Source organism: Neovison vison, chromosome 3 (assembly GCF_020171115.1).
Source record: "Neovison vison isolate M4711 chromosome 3, ASM_NN_V1, whole genome shotgun sequence".
NCBI classification, from domain to species: Eukaryota; Metazoa; Chordata; class Mammalia; order Carnivora; family Mustelidae; genus Neogale; species Neogale vison.
The window spans coordinates 127,834,235-127,855,025 of NC_058093.1; the positions used below are offsets into that span (position 1 = coordinate 127,834,235).

Sequence of the window (20,791 nt, forward strand, 5' to 3'; positions counted from 1 at the left end):
CCCCCGGCCCCGCCGTGCGGTTAGGAGCAGCCACGTGACCTCCCGAGAGTAAGAGGCCGCAGAGGGAACTGGGCCTGGCCTGCATTGCGCCTGAGAGCACAGGCTGAGATGCGGCGCGGGCCCCTGGAACTGGAACGGCCACTGTGGAGCAGGAGACGACACAGAGCAGAGGAGACCAGGCCCCGGGGACAGAGGAGCTGCCGCGCGAGCCCAGCCTCCCCGCGCGGGCTTGACAAGGAGCAACACGTGAACGGCCACAGCCGCAGAGACTTCAGTCACAGTGGCCTGTGTCCTCACTAATGCACATAATTCGGGATTCTGACATGCCTGTCATCTCTTCCTGGCGCCGTTCCTGAAAGTGACAAGGACGGAACAAACTTGCATTTCCCTCCAGCACGTGGAGACACTCAAGTTCCTTCAGGCGGGAAAGGCTCCCCTGAGCTCGTCGTCTTCTGGGTCGAGGACGTGGCCTGCTGAGTTCTGCTTCCTCTACAGGAGACCGGGCGGCTGTATTTCGGTCGGGGGCCAGCTGCCCGCAGGGGAGTGGCGGCACAGGGCGAGCTTTGGATTCTGCACGTCCGAGGCCACCGCCGGCACAAAGCAGCCTTGGCAGTGCTTCGTGGCAAGAGTGCAGTCTCGTCCGCGCCGCACGACTCTACGCCCTGATTAGGAACCAGAGTGGAGGTGCAAAGACCCCAAGCCTGGTGGCTCAGAGGACTAGGCCACACGAGTGTCCCCGGTGAGTGAGTGGTGTCAGACGGGGGAGGGATGGGGAGGCTGGGAGGAAGCTGAAGAGACTGCAGGGGACAGGGGCTTCCAAACACGCTGCAGAGAACCCAGGGCTCTCAGAACCACTTCCCGTCACCATCCTGCCTCAGTGTTGGGTAGGAGGACCCAGGGACAAGCACCGCCGCTCTGCCTTTCCTTGTGTGCGCTGGCGAGAGAAGGCAGGTGCCGGGCCCTCCCCGCCCCTCCAATGCCCCCTGCAAAGCACAGGGTACCCCACAGTGAGTCCGATGGGCAGGAACTCTCCCAGAGACTTCATTTCCACTTTTTTATTTGGCAGCACATACTGAGAACAAATAATCCTTCCAGTTAAGTTTAGGTTTTGAGGAATCATCATAACGAGAAGACAGGAGACACCGGTACCGGCTTGAGGTCGTGCGAGCAGGACAGAACCCACACAAGGCCAAAGGGTCAGAAGGGGCGGCCCCGGGAGGCGCCGGGTGCCCCCGACTAAATCTCCCCAGCGCACGCATCCGAGTCGGGAGGCAGGGACGGGCCGGCCCGCACCAAGGGCTCCGTGCAGCCCAGCTGGCCGGCAGCCACAGCCCTCAGTTGTGTGCTGGATCCTGGCTGTTCGCTGTAGACCTCACGCTGCCCACCTCCGGGAACGTGGCATGGTCACTCCCCATATGCCGGACGAGAGGGCGAGGAGAGCGCTGAGCTGCACGGTCCTGAGTGGCGGGGACGGGTGGGGACGGGGCAGCGCTCCCGCTCCTACAGCTGGGACACCTCGTACAGGTAGGCAGCCAGCATTTTGGTTCCTTCTATGTAATTCAGCCTGATGGAGAAGAACAGGCCGTCATGTCGGCTGCTGTCCAGCGGTCCAGGCGTGCGCCTGGCGTCCTTTCCAGGGGTCCCACTGTCCTGGCTTGCTGGCCTTTAGTTTGCTAAAGTGGCCTTGAGAATTTGGCCACCTGGTTCTGAAGTGTGAGTTCAGTCTACCTGCCCCTGCCCCACTAGGGACCCATCCTTGTCGTGGTCTAACAGAAGACACAGGTCCCACGCAGTACCCAGTACTTAAGAAGAAAAGCTTCACTTTGCTCACAGCCCCGCCCTTTGTTTGGATAAGAGGCCTCCCCTGTGCCTGGATACGCAGGTCTCTGTCCCTTCCCTTGGCCTCTGTCTTAGCCGGTGACAAGCGTACCCCCGTGACCCCTGCACAGCTCCTGTTCTCTGTCCTTCCTGGCTCTTCGTATCGCCCACGGGTCCTCCCTGCCTGTCTGGACCCTCCTCCTCACAGTGCTAACTCAGGGACACCTTCCATCCCTGTTGGTTGAAGAGCCCGCCTCATGTACGCATCAGCCAGAAACACAGAGAGGGGGCTCGGGACCAGCAAAGACACTGACTTTCCAAACAGGCGAAGCACGGAATTTCTTTAGGAGTCCTAGATGATGTCCTGAGACAAACACGGCACTGGCTGAATCCTGCTGTGAAGAACCCCCTGCCCAGGGCCTGTCGCCGCCTCCCCCTGGAGGTGCTCAGGGGGAGGCGCTCGCTAGCCTGAAGACAAGACGGCCCCCTCCTGCTCTCCTCTCAAAGCAGCCAGCCAGGTGGGGAAGGAGGAGGCGGGGAGGGAGGCAGAAGGAAGGGAAAAGGGGGGGGCGGAGAAGGAGGAGAGGGAGGTGGTGGGGAGGGAGGACGCACACCCAGGCTCTCCTGGGTTTCTCACGGGCAGCCATGAGGAAACGACCGCAGGGGCAGGACACAGGACCCAGAGCCTCACCTGTTGAGCTTCTCATTCTGGGAGTGGGCTCCGTCGTCCGCTGAGCCCACAGGCAGCAGCATGACGTTCTTCCCCGTAGCCTCCTGAAAGGTCAAAGTCACAGGAATGCTGCCACCTTCCCTGGTCAGGTCGGGCTCGACACCAAACACTGGGGAGAAGAGTAAAAGACACGGGGAGCTTCCAGGCGGCGAGGCTGGGGACCCGCAGCACTGTTCGCTACCCAGCGACAGGAGTCCGAACCCCAGGTGTGGCTCGGGGACGGCACCTCGGCTCTCCAGGTGGGAGCCGGCACGGCGCCCCACCCTGGGGGCTCTCCTCAGGGCCCTTGCCTGCATCCCCGGGAGAAGCCTCACCTGTCTTCAAGGCTCTTCTCCCAGCCATGTAATGAGGGTGGTTGAAGTCAGACACCCAGGGCTTCCCACCATGGCCCATGTACACCTTGAACTTGTTGGGGCTGTGCAGGGCGGCAAACTTCTTCGTCAGGTAGCTCGTGACCTGCGTCACAAATGAGACACACCGCACTGTAGTCCGGCCTCAGCGCCAGTGCTGAGGTCCCTCTGCAGGGGTCTAGAGGGGGTTGAGGGGCCCGCAATGAGTCTACAGTAAGCCTACACCGGTCTACACCAGGCGTCAGAGTCTACGATGGATGGATGCCGTTCCTCACCTCCCGCTGCGCAATACTGAGCACCACTGTGGTAACAAAATCAGGGGTTTTATCAAAAAACAAAACCCAACAATTTGAAGCTAAAAGGTACACTTTCATTCAAGCAACCTACCCTTTACAGATGTTCCCACAGAATGATACTTAAATCAAGTCTTTAAAAAACATCCCTTGATGTGCTTTACGTTAACTATCATCCGCAGACCAGGAGTGCAGCCCGGCACGGACTGGGGCACATCTGATGACAGAAGCTCGGCCTCAGTTTCCTTGCAATAAGGAAGTCTCTGATGCCCTATCTCCAGGACATCTCAGATGAGGGCAGGGTGGGCAGCCCTCCACTGGGATTTTCCCCTTCTGGAATCACGCCCGTCCACTCCTCACACTGGCCCAGATGCAGCTCCTGTGGGTTCTCCCTGTAACATACTTGGCCCGAAGCTGGTATCTGCCCGGAAGCCTTACGATGAGGTCAAGGGTCAGGTTTTAGCATGTCTCAGCAGTGACAAAGGTCACAGGTGATGCTTTTGATATGGCCTTTATCTCTGATCAGTTTCTGAACTGCTTATTCAGCCAATTATGGGGTTGCGAGGAGTCAAGAAGTAGGGAAGTGGGGGTCTGGGGTTCAGTGCCCTCCTGAAAGTCTTCGTGCTCTGAGTCCGCCGTGGAGAAGCCGCCCCCGCCCACGTCCCGGCTCCCTCACATGCCTGCTCGCTGACGACTTCTGGAGTCATGTTGGGCACGAGCCTGATGGAGAACTTGCCAACCACTTTCCTAGGAATCACGGTCTTGGCCCCTGACCCAGAAAAGGCACCTTCGATCCCATGAAGGGAGAGGGACGGGTACCGCCATCGGTGCATCAGGATGTCTTTCTGCAGAAAACAAGAAAAGGAGTCAGGGGACAACACTGCTTATGAAGGAGACGGCAATGGCATCTAAATTCCACCAGGCGGCCCGCGGCCTGGGGTCCACACCATCATGGGCATCAAGTACCGACCCAGGAGGGCTGAGACACGAGCCTGCCCCAAATGTGCTCTGGAACCTGCTTTGACACAGCACAGCGCGAGGGCTCTGTCACACTCCCACAGCCTCAAGTGTGGTGTCTCCCGGCCTCCCTGCTGGTGGCCAGGAGAGCCACAGGGTTCCCACCAGCCCCGCAGAATTGAAGGCAAGTCATGAGCCCGCCTAGATCAGAGCTCCTGCGGGGCCACAGGCACCAGGAACCAGGAGAGAGAGGGCAGCACGGCGCAGGCCATCTGTGAGCTTCCCGCCCCCCGGGGGAACGGAATGCAGGGGTAGTTCCTACGGGCGCAGAGCCAGGACCGTCCACGGAGCCCTGGGCCCAGGGACCAAAAGCATCGTCACCCTCTGCCAAGGGGACTGGCCCAGAGCAGGCCTTCATTTCCTATACATGTGCCTGAGACCAGGGCCTCTCACGCCCACTGTGCCCCAGCAGTGGCGCAAGACAAGTCCGAAGAGGCCACGTGGCCACCCGAACGACAGGCTGGCAAGGAGAAAGGTGACGTGGCTCCGGGCTCCTCAGGGACTCAGCCACCTCATGTGTGGACTCCCCATCTGTGAACCAGATAGGGTCAGTGAGGCGGGAAGGGAAACACGTGGCCCGAAAGGCAAACACCTCACACACAGGCGCCAACTGCTAGGCGACAAGGCAGGAACAACACCAGGAGTCAGTCTGGAACCAGCTTTCCCAGATGCACCCTTGCCCTGGACTACTCTCTCCCGGCCTCAGGCCCCTCCTGCCAGCAGCGCCCCGCGCCACCTGCAAACTCCCGCTCCAGTCGGGCCCCCCAACCCTCCCCCGTGTGGCCTGCTTCCAGATGCCCCCAGACCCCGTGCCACACCCCCGGCTCCAGACTCTCCCCGCAGCGGCCCAGCTGCTCTCCCGCCTCACTGTCCCCGCTCTGACCCGCATCGCTTCTGCCGCCACTTGCCCGCCAGGGAGGGCTCACCACCTCCTCCCTCGGCTCAAACCCATCACGTCCGCCGTCTCCCAGGACGGCACACGCGCTCCTCGGGACACCACGGGCCTGCACACCGGGCCTTTTCAGTGCGAGCCCCAGGTCGCCCAGGGCAGTCCGCCCCACGACCAGCTGTGCTCCCTGTGCCCTGCCCTGGCGCTCACCCCTGCTGACTCCTACCAGCCGCCCCTGGCCCTGGAGTGGCCTCCACACTCTGTCACACTTCTCTGCCCATCTGTCTCCTGGCGAGAGGAAACTCACGGGCTGGGCCTGGCCATGTCCCTCGTGTACCCCAGGGCCTGTAGCAGCAATTCTACTAACAGCTGCATCAGGTGTAAACGCACACTCGGGCCACACAAGCCAAGAACGAGACTAATTAAGAGAAAAATCCCAGCGCAACTTTTTCTTCATAGTTAGGTAACTACTTTGAGCCAATGCTTTCCATGTGGTCCTTGGCTGTTGGGGACACCTTCAATCATCTCTGTGCCCGGCGGTAAAACATCATTTTGCAAACACAAATCAGGCAGAAGCTGCCTGCTACTGTGTGTTCTCTGTGTACGTTCTCCAGCTCCTGAGTTGTCAAAAGTCACCACGTGGCATTTTTAAAAACCTCCTCCTTCCAATTCCAAGCCTGGTAACGTGCTGCTTTCCAGAGTCAGGACCACCTGAGGACTTGGGGACATACGCAGATGCCTGATCTCTGCCGGCAGCCCTGGCTCCTGCCCATGGGAGTCTCCAGCACAGGGCCTGGTGGGAGGCGGTTGGGGCGGGGGGCACCCACCTTGCAGCTGTGCAGCAGAGTCTCCGTCCCCACGTCCCTGGCGTACTCCTCCAGGTCAAAGTCGATCTGGTCGTAGAGTGCCAGCTCCTCCTCCGTCACGGGGGCCACTGCCTCGTTGATGCCGGGGATGAGGATCTTTCCTTTCTTGTCCACCAGACAGCCTGGGAGGACAGAGGAGGGGTGCTCACCGGGCGGGCGGCAGAAACGCAGCAGCAGTCCCACGGGGGATGGGGGGCCCCACCCCAGCTGTTACAGGTCCAGGCAGAGCACTCAAGCCCTGCCTAGGAACAATCAGTTAAATGTCTAAACGACCCAGCCAGGGGAGCAGTAGCGTCTCCCCGCTGTAACAGAGATGCAGAAGGGGTGGGTGACAGACCAAGCAGATTGCCTCTGGCAGGCTTCCTGTAAAAGCCACTACACTGATCAAGAGTTCTTTTTCAATCCAGATTGCATAAGAAACTAGCGGCTCCCAAACGAGGGAGTCTGAGATGAACAGAGCAGAATAGGCTCCCATGCTAGAAACAACAGGCTGCACGTATGGTGGCCGTTATCCAAGAGGGAAGGGGACAGAGCTTAGGCTAATCCTGGGATGAGGCAAAGTTTCCTCAGCCTGGACCAGCAGGATGCCGGGAAGATGGGGCTGGGCCTCCCTCCCACAGGGCAGAGCAGAGGGAGCCCTCGCTGGGGCGCTGGGATGTCAAACAGACCGGGGCAGGTGCCCTCCAAGGGATGGAAACCACAACTGTGTCCTGTGATCCTACGGGCCCACTCAGACAGGGATGACGGAGCCAGGGACTGCCCGGGTTGGGTCCCTGAGGTAAGGCAAGGTTTAGTGACACACGGAGGGGTCCAGGGAGACAGAGGCAGAATCGAAGCATCTTCACCTTTCAAAGGGAACGGTGAACGGAAGGAAGCAGCAAAAGGGAAAGAGCCAAAAGCAGTCCACAGAGAATGTGACTGCGCCAAATGCTGAGGACGGCCTGAAACAAGGCCCCTCCAGCTTCTCCCCCAAGTCACCGGGCCGTGGTGGAACCCGCGCTTACCCATCAACGTGATGAGATCCGTCATGGCCTCGTGCACCGAGCCCCCGTACACGCCTGAATGCAGGTCTTTGCCACTGCACTCCACCTGGACGGACACAGAGAGCCCTCCGTCAGCCGCTCGGCGGGAACTCAGCCTGGCCACGGTGAACGGAGACCATTCACGAGATCCTCAAATCCTCAAAATCAAAATCTGTTCCCTCGAGGAGCAAAGCAAGGCATTTCCTAAATTACAAAACTTCGGCAGCAACGAAAGAAATCCTCTTTTGGGAACGCGGACCGGGGAAAGCAGGCCTGCTGACCACAGGTGCACGCACGCGGCTTCAGACACCTTGCGCTCTTCTGCTGAAAGAGGACGCGCACCGTGGAAGGCGGCCGGTAAGGACCGTGAGCCTGAGGACCTGAGGCCAGCACCCGCCCTCTGCTCCCCCTCACTAGCCCGTGACCAGCGTCGGGTTTGCGGCCTCGCCAGGCCTGAGTCTCCACACCTGTGAAATGGCAAAGTGGAGTGACTGACCACAGCCCCTGGGCTCTTGTGTCAGACTCTTGTAGTCTTGAGAGACCAAGGGCTCAGGGCAGCAGTGACGACGACGCTGGCATTTTCAGCCTCCAAATACTCCTTCACAGGAACCAATCCGCCCAGTGTGCTAGACCCGGCCTCGTCTGCGGAAGGGACGCGGGCTCACCCGAGCCCAGCCCTCCCGCGCTGCCCCTGAGCCCGGCTTCTGCGTCAAGCACAGCCACCCGGTCCCCTCGAGGTCTCTGGTCTAGGCAGAACGAAGGGCTGAAAGGTGAACATCGTAGTCTTTAACAGCGCGTCTTCCTGCGGCCTTTGCTCAAGTCAGCTCTTCAATGGCTACAGCAGCTCGTCTTTCCTCCACGGCTCCAAGACAATTCTCCAAACACCGGCAGCTCGAGGTGGCACGGAATGGACTCCGGCGACACAATCCGGAGCGGGGGGTCACACGAAGACCCGGCCCACGGAGAAGGCTCTGGGATTCTCCATCGCACGCGGGGCCCCCTCCTACTACGGAAGGACAAGGGAGACCGCGGGTGGGGAAGAGACACCACAGAACACGAAGAACTCAACACGATACCTCGATGAAAAAGTAGCAAATGCCCCTGAGCCCGTAGGTGATGCAGGGCTTCTTCTTCCCCAGCCAGTAGTTGTCGGAGATGCAGACGTAGTCCACGTCTTTGAAGAACGTGTCTTTCCGGGAAAAAATCAGGTCGTCCAAGCCTTCGGAGCCCGACTCCTCCATGCCTTCCAGACAGAACCGGACGTTGACGGGGATTTCCTGCGGGAGGGAAACAAGCGTGGGGAGGCCTTCAGTTCTCACGTGGTTTTCCTTCTTAGGCACCACACACAGGAAGTCACCAGACGCTCTACAATCACAAATCTCACTCAACTTCCTCCAGACCCATCGGGTGGGCTGTGTGCGCCCTGTGGTGACCCTCAGCCCTCACGTGCTGGGCGGTCCAGACTCAGGCGTGCAGCCGGCCGCAGCCACACCCGCACTGCGGACTCCTGCCAAGGACACCACGGTGTGACCACACTTCCTACCCACAGGGACCGCTGCACGCCCCAGCACCCATCAGGAGTCTCCAGGGAAGCCCGAGTGACTCTCTCCATACCACAGGCCACAACACAGTGTGGCAGGGACAAGCCACCACCCCCGCACGCCAGAGCAAGAGGGCGCCTGCTCCCATGCCCGGGCGCTCCACACCGTGACCCACCACCTTCCATGCGCCGAAGGCTCTTCTCCAGCAGAGCCCATGCAAAGTGCGAGGCACCGCCCCGCTTGGCTCCTGCTCTGTCTACCAGACTCCCCAGCGCCTGCAGAAGTGGCCCTTCCACAGAGGAGCGCACGGAGGGGAACCTAAGCGAGGGGACTTGCCCAAGGTCACATAGGCTACAAAGTGGCAGAGCCCCCATGTGGACACAAATCCCTGGGGTCCTTGTTCAGAACTGCCCCCAGACGGCCCTCTGCTCCACCTAGGTCGCCCCCTGCTTCTGCCTCCCGAGCACAATCTTTCCTGGGACCTAGCACGTGGAGGGGCATAAGTAAAGGGCTCTGGAGGCTCCGCCCTGCACACAGCCCCCTCCTCTCGGTCACCCCCAGATCCCAGGGGGCCCTGGAGAAGGGGGAGCCTTCACGGTCTCTGAGACCAGTCAGCTGGAGGTTCTGAGCCTGTGCTCCCTCCTGTGCAGAATGACACGGTGGACCAGAGAGTCCCAGGCCCTCTCCAGACCCACCACTCGCCCTTTGACAAGAATGCTTGTCTTGTTATTCCTATTTTATCGCAGTACAAGATAAAGCACGATGCAAAAATGGTCTACACAATGGTGAGGAGCAGGTTAAAGACAATTGAAAAGATCAGTAAGTAACAAAATACAAAGTCTCTGACAGCTAGAAGTCTGGGCGCCCTGTTCCTCCCTACTTTTCTATTTTACAAACTTTAGACAGGGACATGTATTTCAGTTAAGGAAATGTATCTTAAAAAATAAGAATCTTTCAGAAGGGACGCCTGGGTGGCTCAGTTGGTTAAGGGGCTGCCTTCGGCTCAGGTCATGATCCCAGCGTCGTGGGATCGAGTCCCACATCCGGCTCCTTGCTCAGCAGGGAGCCTGCTTCTCCCTCTGCCTCTGCCTACCACTCTGTTTGCCCGTGCGTGCGCTCTAACAAATAAATAAATAAATCTTAAAAAAAAAAAAAAGAATTTTTCAGGAGGATAAAAACCACCCTGAGAAAGCTAGGGGCCGCCCACTCCCACACGGCCCACGGCTTAGCCTCCGGGTGAGGCATCTCAGCGGCAGAGCCTGTGGCTGAAAACTCGAATTTCAGGTGCTGGCTGGGGTCCCGCTGAGTCATCAGTACTATGACCTCCGGGCAACTATAAAACAATTACGATTCCTAAAGCTGGAGAACAAACCTACAATCTTATCTCTGATCCCACTGTGCTGATCCAGTTTTGGGGGACCTTGCCTTCCCATATCCTGGGGAACTTTGATCTTTACGGGCTGTTCTGGGAACACACAGCCCTGCTTTATACTGCTCTGCTGGAGCAAGGCAGTTAGCTATGATTCAAGTACCTGATTTGTCTTCTGGAAGGCTTCCAGGGCATTCAGCCAGCCGGCCACTGGCCCCTTATCATCGGTTGCGCCTCTCCCATACAATCTGCCTGGAACAGCAATCAGCAGGCCCAGTTACAATCCAAGGAAAAAGACAAGAAAGCGTGTTGCTGGTGCGCAGCTGACAGCATGTCAGCGCCCCCAAGGGCAGCTGGCCCGAGACCCCCTCTTCCAAGCGGAAGCCCCGTTTTCATTCTGTCAGAGTCCTGAGTCCTGCTCTTCCAGTACTGTGAGACTCTGCCAGGGAACTCCCCATAATCACTAAGAGCAAGCCCGTGGCTGCTCCCAGCTCCCCTCCCCTCCTGCCAGCAGACACCGTAGTCAGCCAGCGCTCCCGTCCCTGCCGACCCAGGCCGGAGACTGCTGGGACTGCTCCAAGGGGCAGCCGACTCGTTCCTTCCAATCTACCTCCTCCGCCAGCTGGTAGCAGATAAAGGTAGGCAACCTAGTCATATGTAGGACCCATGATGCACCATCAAGAGAGAACTAGAAATCTCACATATCCCCAGTTGTGACACCTAATTTGGTAAGGAGAAGACTAGATTCATTATTTACTTCTCCACGTTATCCCTTTGAAAACCAAAGGACACGTTCGCTATTGCTTCCCCTCCATGTCGTTAGTCTCAGGATCCCCCTCTGCACACCCACTCCTGGGACCCCTAACAAAGGCTGGTGGGCACTGGCCACCACAAAGGTCACTGGGCCGTTGAGTCCAGACCCTGCTCCCCACCCTGTCCTATGATGCATAAGCTCATCAGAGGGGGACCAGGCCAGAGGAAGGACAGCACTCGGGCCAAGGCGTGCTCAGGGCTCAGTCCCTCTCTGGCCAGGTCTGTAACAGCCAGGCCTTGGACTTGCTCATTTCCAACATGTTTTTAGTATTTGACAGTTGCAGCAAGACCACCGTGAAAGAGCAGGATGCTTCCAGCCATCGCCAGTTTGGGAATTTCTTTCTATAAACTAAACCCACTTCTCACAAAAGCTACAGAATTCTCCTAAAAAGCATCCTTGCTCCTGTGTTAAGCACTGACTGAATCACTTACTCCAACATTCCGAAACTGTGCGGGACAGAGGTGCCCGAGGCGCGTGCTCCCTCCCTCCCAGGCCCCCCTGACAAGGAGAAGGGCGGCGTGCCGCCAGCTGACCACCGGGAAACTTAGCTGTGAGACGCGCTGTTACCCCAGCTTCATCCACGCCTGAGACCCTACGCAGGTGCCTGTCTGTCAGATTTGGGAAGGAGGGAGTGGGAGGCCTCCCAGGACAGTGGGTGAGCAGTGCTGGTGCAGAAGCCGGGGCCACCTGGCACAGCGGCCAGAGCAGTGCTGAGGAGAGACATGTGGGACAGAGAAACCCCGCTGAGTCTCCTGAGAGGTGTCAGGGGGAGACACATGGCACCGAGGTCCTCACGTAGCAGGGAAAAGAGGGGGGAGGACTCGCAACTTCAACAAGCAACAGGAGGGCTCTCCGTAAGGGGCGTGTGGTAGCTGGGGAGGAGCCCCGCGGGGACTGCGGGCCCACAGGAGCACAGTGTGGGCGACGGTGACCTCTAGGTTTGTGGAGGCGCAAGGAAGGTGGGGGGACCGTGTGGAGGCGGGGGACAGGAACAAGGAGGAAGGGCAGGCCGGAGAGCAGGGGACCAGCCGTGGATGTGCGGGGCTGACGCTCAGCGGGGGCCTACTGGGAAGTCAGCGACCACGCTGTGATCCGACCGTGGCGCGGAACTGAATCCCCTCAGTGACGTTGCTGCAAGTGCCAAGTTTCCTCGACCGTGCACGGTAACGGACACAGATGACCCTGAGCCAGGGAAAGGTCTGGACAGAAACCCAGCGCATCCAGTTATAAGGACTTGGATTACAGACAGTCCAGACTTAGCCCAAGGGGGCGACACACAAGTGAAGGGGCTTCCTCATCTGGCCAAAGACAGTCAGGTACAGAGACGTGGAGATTCAGGAATGAAGGCAGGAAGAGGCTCCATGCCAGAGGGGTCAGGAAGAAGGGAAGGCAGCCCGGAGTGGGTTCTAGACAGACAGTCTCAAGTGCCCATGGGTGTGCGGCCCAGCCAGGGCTCGAGGACGTTTCCCGAGTGATCGTTACGTCCCCAGACAGTGCACCCCCTCAGGTAGAAGAGCAGGAAGGCTTCTCCAGAGGAAAGGATCGCTTACCGTCGCGCTCCACCAAGGTGAAGGGCTCGCTGTCCCAGCCGTCCTCCAGGGCTGCTGGCTGCACATCCAGGTGTCCGTAAATACACACGGTTTTCTTCTGCGGGTTGGAGCCCAGCTTGCCCAATAAAATGGGAGGGAGCGGAATCTCCGAGCCGTCAGGGAGCTAAGAGTCGAGAAGGAAGCAATCGAGGACAGGCTTTGTTTAAAAAACTGGGTGCTTATAGTAGATATTATTAAAGTATCTGGACCATTTTATGTGTTCTTATCAATCAGCCTATATCGTAGAGTTCAAGAACACAGTGCTCTGCTGCATCAGTAATGGACAAGACATTCCTTCCCCATAATCCAGAGCACTTAGACTGTATAATGTTCACCAACTGTAGGCAGTTTGGTAAATTTTTTAAAAGCTGATTTTTTTTTTAACTTTTACATTAAGAAAGCATATTATGAAGACTTAAGTTTGGGGTACAACTTTGCTCAATATTTTTTAAATAATGGATGAAAACTACTACCATCTTCTTTTTTGTTTTTTTTTTAAGATTTTATTTATTTATTTGACAGACAGAGATCACAAGCAGATGGAGAGGCAGACAGAGAGAGAGAGAGAGAGAAAGGGAAGCAGGTTCCCCACTGAGCAGAGAGCCCGATGCGGGACTTGATCCCAGGACCCCGAGATCATGACCTGAGCTGAAGGCAGCGGCTTAACCCACTGAACCACCCAGGTGCCCCTACTACCATCTTCTTAAAGCAGGAGCTACACATTTGAAATTCTGCATGTGGATCACAACTGTGCACAGAAAAGGATGCAGACCGGGACAGAAGAGAACAGAATTTGTAGCAAGCCACAGTAAAACCAGCAGTGAGAGCCAGGAGCTCCCTCCTCACGCTGAACCAGTCTCCCATATGCCCCTAAGATCAGGGGTGCGGGAGGCGGGGGGGTGGGGTATCAGGGTATCAGAGCACTAAGTGGATAGGTGCTCTAGGTAGCGTGCAGGCCGCCAGGATTCTTGCAGGATCTGTCTTTCCAGTGAACTGCACTTGGACACACTCACCTCAGTAACTCTTGGTAAGCCACAGCACCGATGCAACCCTTAGACTGACTGAAGCCGCCCCCCCACCCCAGGTGAAGCACTCCCAGAGCTGGGTTTGTGCACTGCTTCCCAAAGGACAGCCCCGGCCTTGAGGGGTAAAGAATAGTTCCTTAGACTCACGACCCTGGTCACACGTGACATGTGGTACTGTGGCTAACACTGGCCTGCCACTGGCCTCAGGAGAATCACGATTTTTAAATGACTGATTTTCTCTAAATAAATTTCTACTCAATATAGCTAAAATACTGAAACACTTGACCGTTTTTCTGAGATGCCAATTGGGCCCACAGATAAATTTGTGCTGAAATTCACACTGCAAATTGCAAATCTCTGCCCGGGCATCTCTAACTACTTGCAACAGGGAAGAAGGAAGTCTGGCTAGAAAGAGAGTCACATGCTTACGGGCTACCACGTAACGGTACCACTCTCCTGGAGGACCTGTCTGGACAAATGTCTTCGACAAGGATTCCACACATCTCCCCGCTTCTGCCCCATCCCCGCGGCCACCTCCCTGCTCCAGTTCCCAGCCCTGCACTCACGGCCCTGGCGCCCAACGGGGCTGAGTCCATCCTGTACACTTGGTTCACTTCTTCCCTCACCTCACTGCTTGCTCACAAGCCACGACTGTCCCATTTCCTCAGCACTTCTGTCTGGAGGTCAGGCAGGACCACTGACCAGATCCCCCACATGTCCTGGCCACGCGCCCTTTCCATCCTCCTGCCTGGGCAGCAGCTAGGCAGCAGACAGGCCCGACTTGACGTTCCCTGCAGCAGCCTAGGCAGTGGGCCCAATACCAAAGAGCCTGCCAGCAGCCTTCCCCACCGTCCATGCCCACCTTCAATCCTTGCCCACCAGGGGCCCAGGCTCTGAGGTCCATCACTGAGACCCGAGCTCCAAATGTCACTGTTCCCCCGGAAGCCCGAGGACGCCCCGGCTTCCCCACGTACCCGTGATAACACCCAACTCCGCCTCCACACCTGCCCCACGTCACCACGGCTTCCTAAAGTACGGATCACTGCTGTGACATGAAGGGACAGCAGAAGAAGCTCCAAAGGCTGCCACCTTACACTCCAAGGATCTCTGCAGAACTTTTCTAACGGTGATGAAATCAGTCAATTCCTTGATAAGAACAGGTCTTACATAATTCGGGAGGGCTGCGGTCATTTATCTTTTGTGGAAGGCTCTTTCTGAAGAAATGCACTGCAATGCCAGTGTTACATAGAATAATAAATCTACTGTAATGAAACAACTCTTGTAAGTTGTTTGCCAGCTAGATTTTTGTTTTGTTGTTTTCTTACTATATTAGGAAAAAAGGGAAGGGGAGCAAATCAATTATGCTTCTCAAGAAAATACCAAGTGGGGAAAAGTGTCAGGAAGATACAGTGTATCTTAGGTCAATTATTACATTTCTGGCCAAATGAAATCTCATACATACAATACTGAGTGGGAATCAGGAGACCCATGTTTGAATCTCCTTCACCATCAACTGACTGTGGGTGCCCAGTGGAGACAAAGCCCACCTGGGCCTCTGGGTTCTTCTCTTTATGAAAAGACCACATGACACTGAATGTCCACACATAAAACCCTAAGACTATAATACCAGCGGACACTTTGGCCACCAGGCAAGAGAATCGAGATAAGCCAAACCCTGTCACCCACTGTAATGTAAAAGAATATTACAAACTTGGAAAATACATGACATGACACATGCCATTGGTGTAGGACTTAAAATCATCTGAAACTAAAAAAGTGAAATAATATACCATTAGTGAGATGGTTCATTCATGTCAGGAAGAAAATGAACCAATGTCACCAGTCAGAATTCTACAGTAAAATGCAGCTGGGCCCCCAGGCCCAGTAGCTTTTTTTCAGGAACGAACTCATATAGAAGTGTTGTTTCTACCCGCGGGGATACAGGGAGCACAGCACAGTGACTGGGGGTCTTTATCCCTTTTACACCTACACGGACAGTGTACAACTTCCTAGTTTGAATGCACATGGCTTTCTAGGGGGCAATCTCAGTAATTTTCAAAGAGTGACCATGACATTACTTCTTCTACTTTTTTTTTTTCTAAAGTAGGCTCCACGCCCAGCATGGAACCCAACTAGGGGCTTGAACTCACAACCCGGAGATCAAGAACTGAGCTGAGTCAAAGTCAGACGCTTAACTCACTGAGCCACCCAGGTGCCCTGACATTAACTTACTTCTGAGTAACCTCAACACTTGAAGAAAAACGCTGAATATTACAAAAGCTTTGCCCCCATCCAGCTGAGAAAATTATACAGTTTAGTATCCCAATCAAGACTTTTTTATTTGTTTTAAAGACAAGCAGATTATCTGAAGCAAAAGATGGTTTAAGAACATGCTGAGTCCTACCTGCCTGGGTGGCCCAGCTGACTGAGCGTCCAACTCTTAATTTTAGCTCCGGGCATGATCTCAGGGTTGTGAGATCGAGCCCCATGTTGGGCTCTGCATTCAAAATGGAGTCTGCTTGAGATTGTCTCTCCCTCTCCCTCTGCCCCTTCCCCAGCTCACATGTGTCCTCTCTCTCTCTCAAATAAATAAAAAGGAAAAAAATAAAATAAAAAGGAAAAAAAAAAAGAATGTGCTGGGTCCTTAGGTAGATCTGCTAATTGTGGTTCTGTAATTCCCAGAGCACTAGAGCCATACCTTCTGCTTTCCAATATCTACCAATTCCACTGAGCCACCCAACTGTTTGATCTCTGCAGCAGCAACTTCCAGCATCTTCCTGATTTCGCCTCTCTTCTCGGGCCACGCAGATACACTCTGGATGGCTACCCATTCTGCGAGTTTCTGTTTGTGGAAAATAAGCAAAAAGGGATTCTGGAAAGGTGTTCCTTTAAGGAAGGAACAGTATTCACAAATTTGCTGCCTGCAACCACTCCATTTTTAACATGATGGCTAGATGTCAAAGAAAAGAGCGATCACATTTGTTTTTTGTTTAACATTTTAAAAAACCTGGCTGTATCAAGAGCTACAGCATAACAGAAAAATGTCAGATTGTGTGTTTTTAACCATTAAGCATGAGATGAATGTGAAATGTACAAAGTTCCATAAATAAGTCTGAATCTAACAAAATTACAACTACAACATAGAGAAAATACCCCAAATTTTCACAGTCTACGTTAGTTTGTTATTCATGTTCACTATGGCCAAGTTCTTTACAGTATAATTGTTAGACTGAGAGTCAAGATTTCATCTGAAATGTCTTCCGAGAATAACTTTAAAGCACAGTTCTCTAATGTCAAGAAACAGATTTTAATTTACAACATTACCAAATCATTTAAAACAGATGAAATGCAAAAAGGAAGTTAAATTTCTTTAGTCTCTATGTATCACATGAAATTGTACATGCAGATTAAATAAAAATCTCTCATTAGCTCTACTATTTTTGGAAAAATATATTTTTTCTCAAAAGCTGAAAGTGTAACTGGCATACTATTACAATGAGGCCAAGGAGAAGACTCTAGCTAATACACATACACTTTCTGGTTACCATTTCTTTTGTGGGGAGAGAGCTGTAAGAGCCCCTCTCTCAGCAAACTCTAAGTGTGTAACACAGGACTATTAACTACAGTCACCAGGCTATTCCAGTCAATCCCTGGAACCTACTCATAACTGAAGCCCCCACCCTTTGACTGACCTCTCCCCCTTTCCGCCAGGCCCCAGTCGCCACTATTCTACTTCCTGCTTCCGAACCTTCAACTTTTCAAGATTCCACATATATGTGAGATCATGCAGTATTTGTCTCACTCTGTCTAGAGAGTATTTTTTAATATTTAATTTAAATGGCACAGCTCCTACTAGTTTCTTGAAAGTTCCTCTGACCCCTGCTGGATTAAACCTAATTTTAACGTTTACTACAATAAACATTCCCTTACCTTAATGTAGCGATCCTGATTTTGATCGACATATTTAAACAGGGTAGTGAGGGCAGACATCTTTCAACCAGATCACACACCTTGAAGGCTCCTGGAAGGAAAAACCACCCGTCAGTACTGCCAGTGGATGGCCTGACTGAGCAGCAGTCCGGAGTCTCCAATTTAAACTGATAAAGAGCTGCCCCGCCCTCAAGGCCATCACGAGGACTCCAGGAAGTGAGCAGAGAAGCTTAGAGAAGTAGTTAGGGTTTCACAGTGATCTCCTTCTCCTTTCTCAGAAGGAAAATATGCACAAAATTCTGTGTCAAAATGACACATAACCAAAGAAAGGGTCTGAGCTAAAGACCACATCTGATGTAAATTAGAAGCAGGTAGTTCCTGGTAACACTGACTTACCAGCACTCAAATTTTTTGGAAATCACACAGAAAACTTCCCATTTACTATTACCACAGAGGAAATAATCACTCCAAGGATGCCAGCAAAAGTGTCACATTCTGCTACTGTCACAAATCCACAACACAGCAAACAAAACCCAAGGAGAGGTAGATAAATTGTTTTAAAAGTTGATAATCTGAGCCCAATGGTCAAAGGCAACATGTGACACCCCCACAACAGCCTGATTAAGATAAAGGAACCTCTGTGGAAAGCACAGCCTCCCCCCAGGGTGCATTTGCTATCCTGTGTGGGACCCAACACACTCTGCTCCACCTTGCAAATACAGGGGAAAGGAAATCATCTCACTAGTCATCTTTAAAATGGGAATGTATAGGAAACAAAAAGGATCCTGGTTTGGGGACTTCCAAAACTGTCTCCACCCTCTGACTGACATTTCAAATTCCATCAAGTGGCAAGGCTGGCCCGAAGCAGCCATAGGAAGAGCTCGGCCAGACCACAGTGATACCAAGGATGTCAGAAATGCAGCTGTAGTCCCAAGATCCCACAATATCTAGGTAGTTCTAAGGCCTGGAGATGGACACACTGTAGACACAGAGTACTTTTTTCTGGGTATGGGATTCCAAAGTGATTGCTCAGCAGAGGAGTGACTGTATAGTGACATCAGGCCTGGCAGCTGTTGAGCGGATTCAGGAAGTTACCCTCAATCTGTGCGCAGCAGGACTTCGGTAAGGGCAGGGCAAACCCCCCAGTTCTCAGAGCCTCCTTCCTCCTCTCCAAACCACAACCACTGAGCATAAAATATTTACAAAGCTCCTAGTCAGCCTAGCCTGCTTCAGCTGAGGCTTTTATCTGAAAGACAAGACAGTCCACAATGCCGGAGAGGCATTTCATGAGCACTAGTAAGTCAAATTTTCATCTGTCACCGATAATGCAAACAAAGAAGCTATCTATGACAATTCGCTATGCTGGGCACTTTTCCTGCAGGTCCCTGGTCATGATATAGCCCAAATCCCAAGCTCACTGAGCACACTCTCATTAGTGCACCCAAATTAACCAACGGCAGGACGCCTGGGTGCCTTAGTCCATGAGGCATCTGCCTTCCGCTCAGGTCAGCATCCCAGGATGCTGGGATCAAGTCCCACACTGGGCTCCTTGCTCAGTGGGGAGCCTGCTTCTCCCTCTGCCTGCCACTTCCCCTGATTGTGCTCTCTCTTTGACACACACAATCTTTAAAAAAAAAAGAAAAGAAAAGAAAAATTAACCAATGGCCTTCCATTGGTTCACCCCAATATATAACTATCCAAGCTGCACTTTTCCCAAAGACTAAACAGAGCCCAGCCTGCTCAGCTCTCCATGCCAAGTCCCCAGGCCTGGCTAAAAAGTAACTCCTTCTCGGAATTAGTAACCTAGTCAAAGGAGGTCAAGCCAGGGCCAGTGTCGCCCTCCCACTCAAGTCTGGGTTATTCCTGTCCCAACCTGCCACTCCTCCCCATCCAGTCCCCAGCCCACGACCTGGGGCCACTTTCATTGCCCCCCCACCCCCTCCCCCGGGGAATCCCACCGATGAAGGTAAAAGCGATGCGCGGGAGTGAACAAGAGCACACATTATGCTTCCAAAATAAATGCCAGGAGCTCTGAAATGTCCTGGGGGCGGGGGTGACATTACGTAAATGATGAGGCCAGGGAGAGGCAAGGCCAAATGAGACCGGCAGCACCCGGGCCCCTCTAGCGATGCCTACGACTGACTTTGCTCTGAGCGTCCCCGTCCTTGTCCCTCGGGAATTCAGGGCACATCGTGGAGTAAAGAGACGCACGAATCCTGGCTTTGGGCCCACAGAAGCCAGTGAAACCGGGGCAGGAACCTCCCACGCGCCCACTCGGGGGCCTGATCCCAAACATGCGAACAGACTCTCCTTCGCCACTCGTCCCTGCACACGGGAGGGGCAGCTGGCGACACCGCGTCGGCGCGAGGAGGACCGTCCCCACCCAGGGGGCGGCTGGCAGGGGCCCCGCCCGGGGATAGGACCAGCTCCATCGTCCAGACGAGAAAGCCGCAGAGGACACGACGGAGCGAGCCGCCCCCGGCCCGAACGCTGCAACCTCCCGGCCTCAGACGCCGGCGGGCCCCAGCGACCCCTGACCCCGGGCCTCCGCCGGGCGCGGAGGGGCTCCGGTACCCCGCGGGGCTCGTCAGGGGCCAGCAGCTGACGCCTCTGCGCGCCCTCCCCGCGCTGGCAGCCCGCAGCGCCCCGGACCCCGGGAAGGCCTTCTCCCGACCGGGACGCCCGCCCTTCCCGTCCCTGCTGGCCACGCGGAACGGGCGGCGGGCCAGGCCGCGGCCCCGCTCCCACAAGCCGAGGCGCGACTCCGGCCGTCCCCCGAGACCCGCCCGCCCCCACCCGAGCTCGCCCAGTGCAGCCCGACTCTGCCCGCGGAAGCCCCTCACCGCAGCGGCCGCCGCGCCGGTTCCGCACCACGTGCCCGGTCACGCCCCTGGCGCGGGCCCGCCTCCCGCCGACCCGCCCACCAATCCCCGGCCTCGCTCGGAGGGCTGGCGGGGCGTCCCGCCCTGCCCACCAATCCCAGGCCTCGTCTGCAGAATGGGCCTCGCCCCGCCCCACGTCGCCCCGCCCCGCCCCATTCACCAATCACCGGGCTTGTTGGAGAGCCGGCGACTCCCCGCCCCGCCCTGTCCCGTAGCTCCCGAGTCCGGCGGAGGGCAGGTTTCCCAGGCCCGAGCCCCACCCAGGCCGGAACCCCCCCGCACCCCCACCTCCCGGCCCGCTTCCTCCTTCTCGTCTGGTTCTGCCGGGCGGGGTTCCGTTCCGGGGACCGTGAGGTCCTGCGGTCCCAGGAGGGTGTCCACGCCCCACCCTCGGGCCTCTCGGGCTGGTCCGGGGCGGTGCCACCTGCCGCGGCCCGACCTGGGTCGTTGGGCCGCACCAAACGCCTTTCCGAGGGAGCAGGATTTAAACCCTGCGGTCCCGGGAGGTGATGACGGAAGAAGACCCCCCGCTGATTTTTGCGGTGTTTTCTCCGCGGGACGGGGGTGGCGGACATCTCGGTAGAGGAGGCCCCGAAGAGTTCGCAAAACCTGCACCTCTCCCACATGCCGTCCTTTTTTCTTAATGGCAAGTTTAA

The 20,791-nt window shown here is 55.5% G+C and overlaps 2 protein-coding genes across 3 annotated transcripts in view; one reads left to right on the forward strand and one right to left on the reverse strand.

Moving 5' to 3' along the window:
• Positions 1 to 1,040: 1,040 nt before the first annotated feature.
• CNDP2 (carnosine dipeptidase 2) lies at positions 1,041 to 20,138 on the reverse strand. 2 transcript variants are annotated; one of them, XM_044242805.1, is made up of 12 exons: positions 20,097 to 20,138; positions 17,254 to 17,344; positions 16,022 to 16,165; positions 12,260 to 12,422; positions 10,059 to 10,147; positions 8,062 to 8,262; positions 6,968 to 7,052; positions 5,925 to 6,085; positions 3,872 to 4,036; positions 2,863 to 3,004; positions 2,510 to 2,657; positions 1,041 to 1,564 (listed from the first exon to the last, which is right to left on the reverse strand). In XM_044242805.1, exons 2-12 carry the CDS (start codon positions 17,311 to 17,313, stop codon positions 1,501 to 1,503), a joined length of 1,422 nt encoding a protein of 473 aa, XP_044098740.1. In that variant the 5' UTR covers positions 17,314 to 17,344; positions 20,097 to 20,138; the 3' UTR covers positions 1,041 to 1,500. The 2 variants fall into 2 exon arrangements, with proteins under 2 accessions (XP_044098740.1, XP_044098741.1); XM_044242806.1 differs by lacking the exon at positions 20,097 to 20,138 and adding an exon at positions 18,349 to 18,769.
• DIPK1C (divergent protein kinase domain 1C) overlaps positions 19,214 to 20,791 on the forward strand; it is a 38,960-nt gene continuing 37,382 nt past the window's right edge. Inside the window, exons 1-2 of the mRNA XM_044244382.1 lie at positions 19,214 to 19,219; positions 19,558 to 20,204. Of these exons, the coding sequence (XP_044100317.1) occupies positions 19,214 to 19,219; positions 19,558 to 20,204 (653 nt within the window). The remainder of the gene's footprint in view (positions 19,220 to 19,557; positions 20,205 to 20,791) is intronic.

Excerpts from the sequence above, each read along its gene's own strand:
- CNDP2 (XM_044242805.1), bottom strand. The coding sequence starts at position 17,313 with ATGTCTGCCCTCACTACCCTGTTTAAATATGTCGATCAAAATCAGGAT. Across the intron at positions 8,263-10,058 it reads CCTTCCAGAAGACAAATCAG|GAAATCCCCGTCAACGTCCG; the intron begins GTACTTGAATCA and ends TCCCTCCCGCAG. Across the intron at positions 7,053-8,061 it reads TTTGCTACTTTTTCATCGAG|GTGGAGTGCAGTGGCAAAGA; the intron begins GTATCGTGTTGA and ends GTGTCCGTCCAG.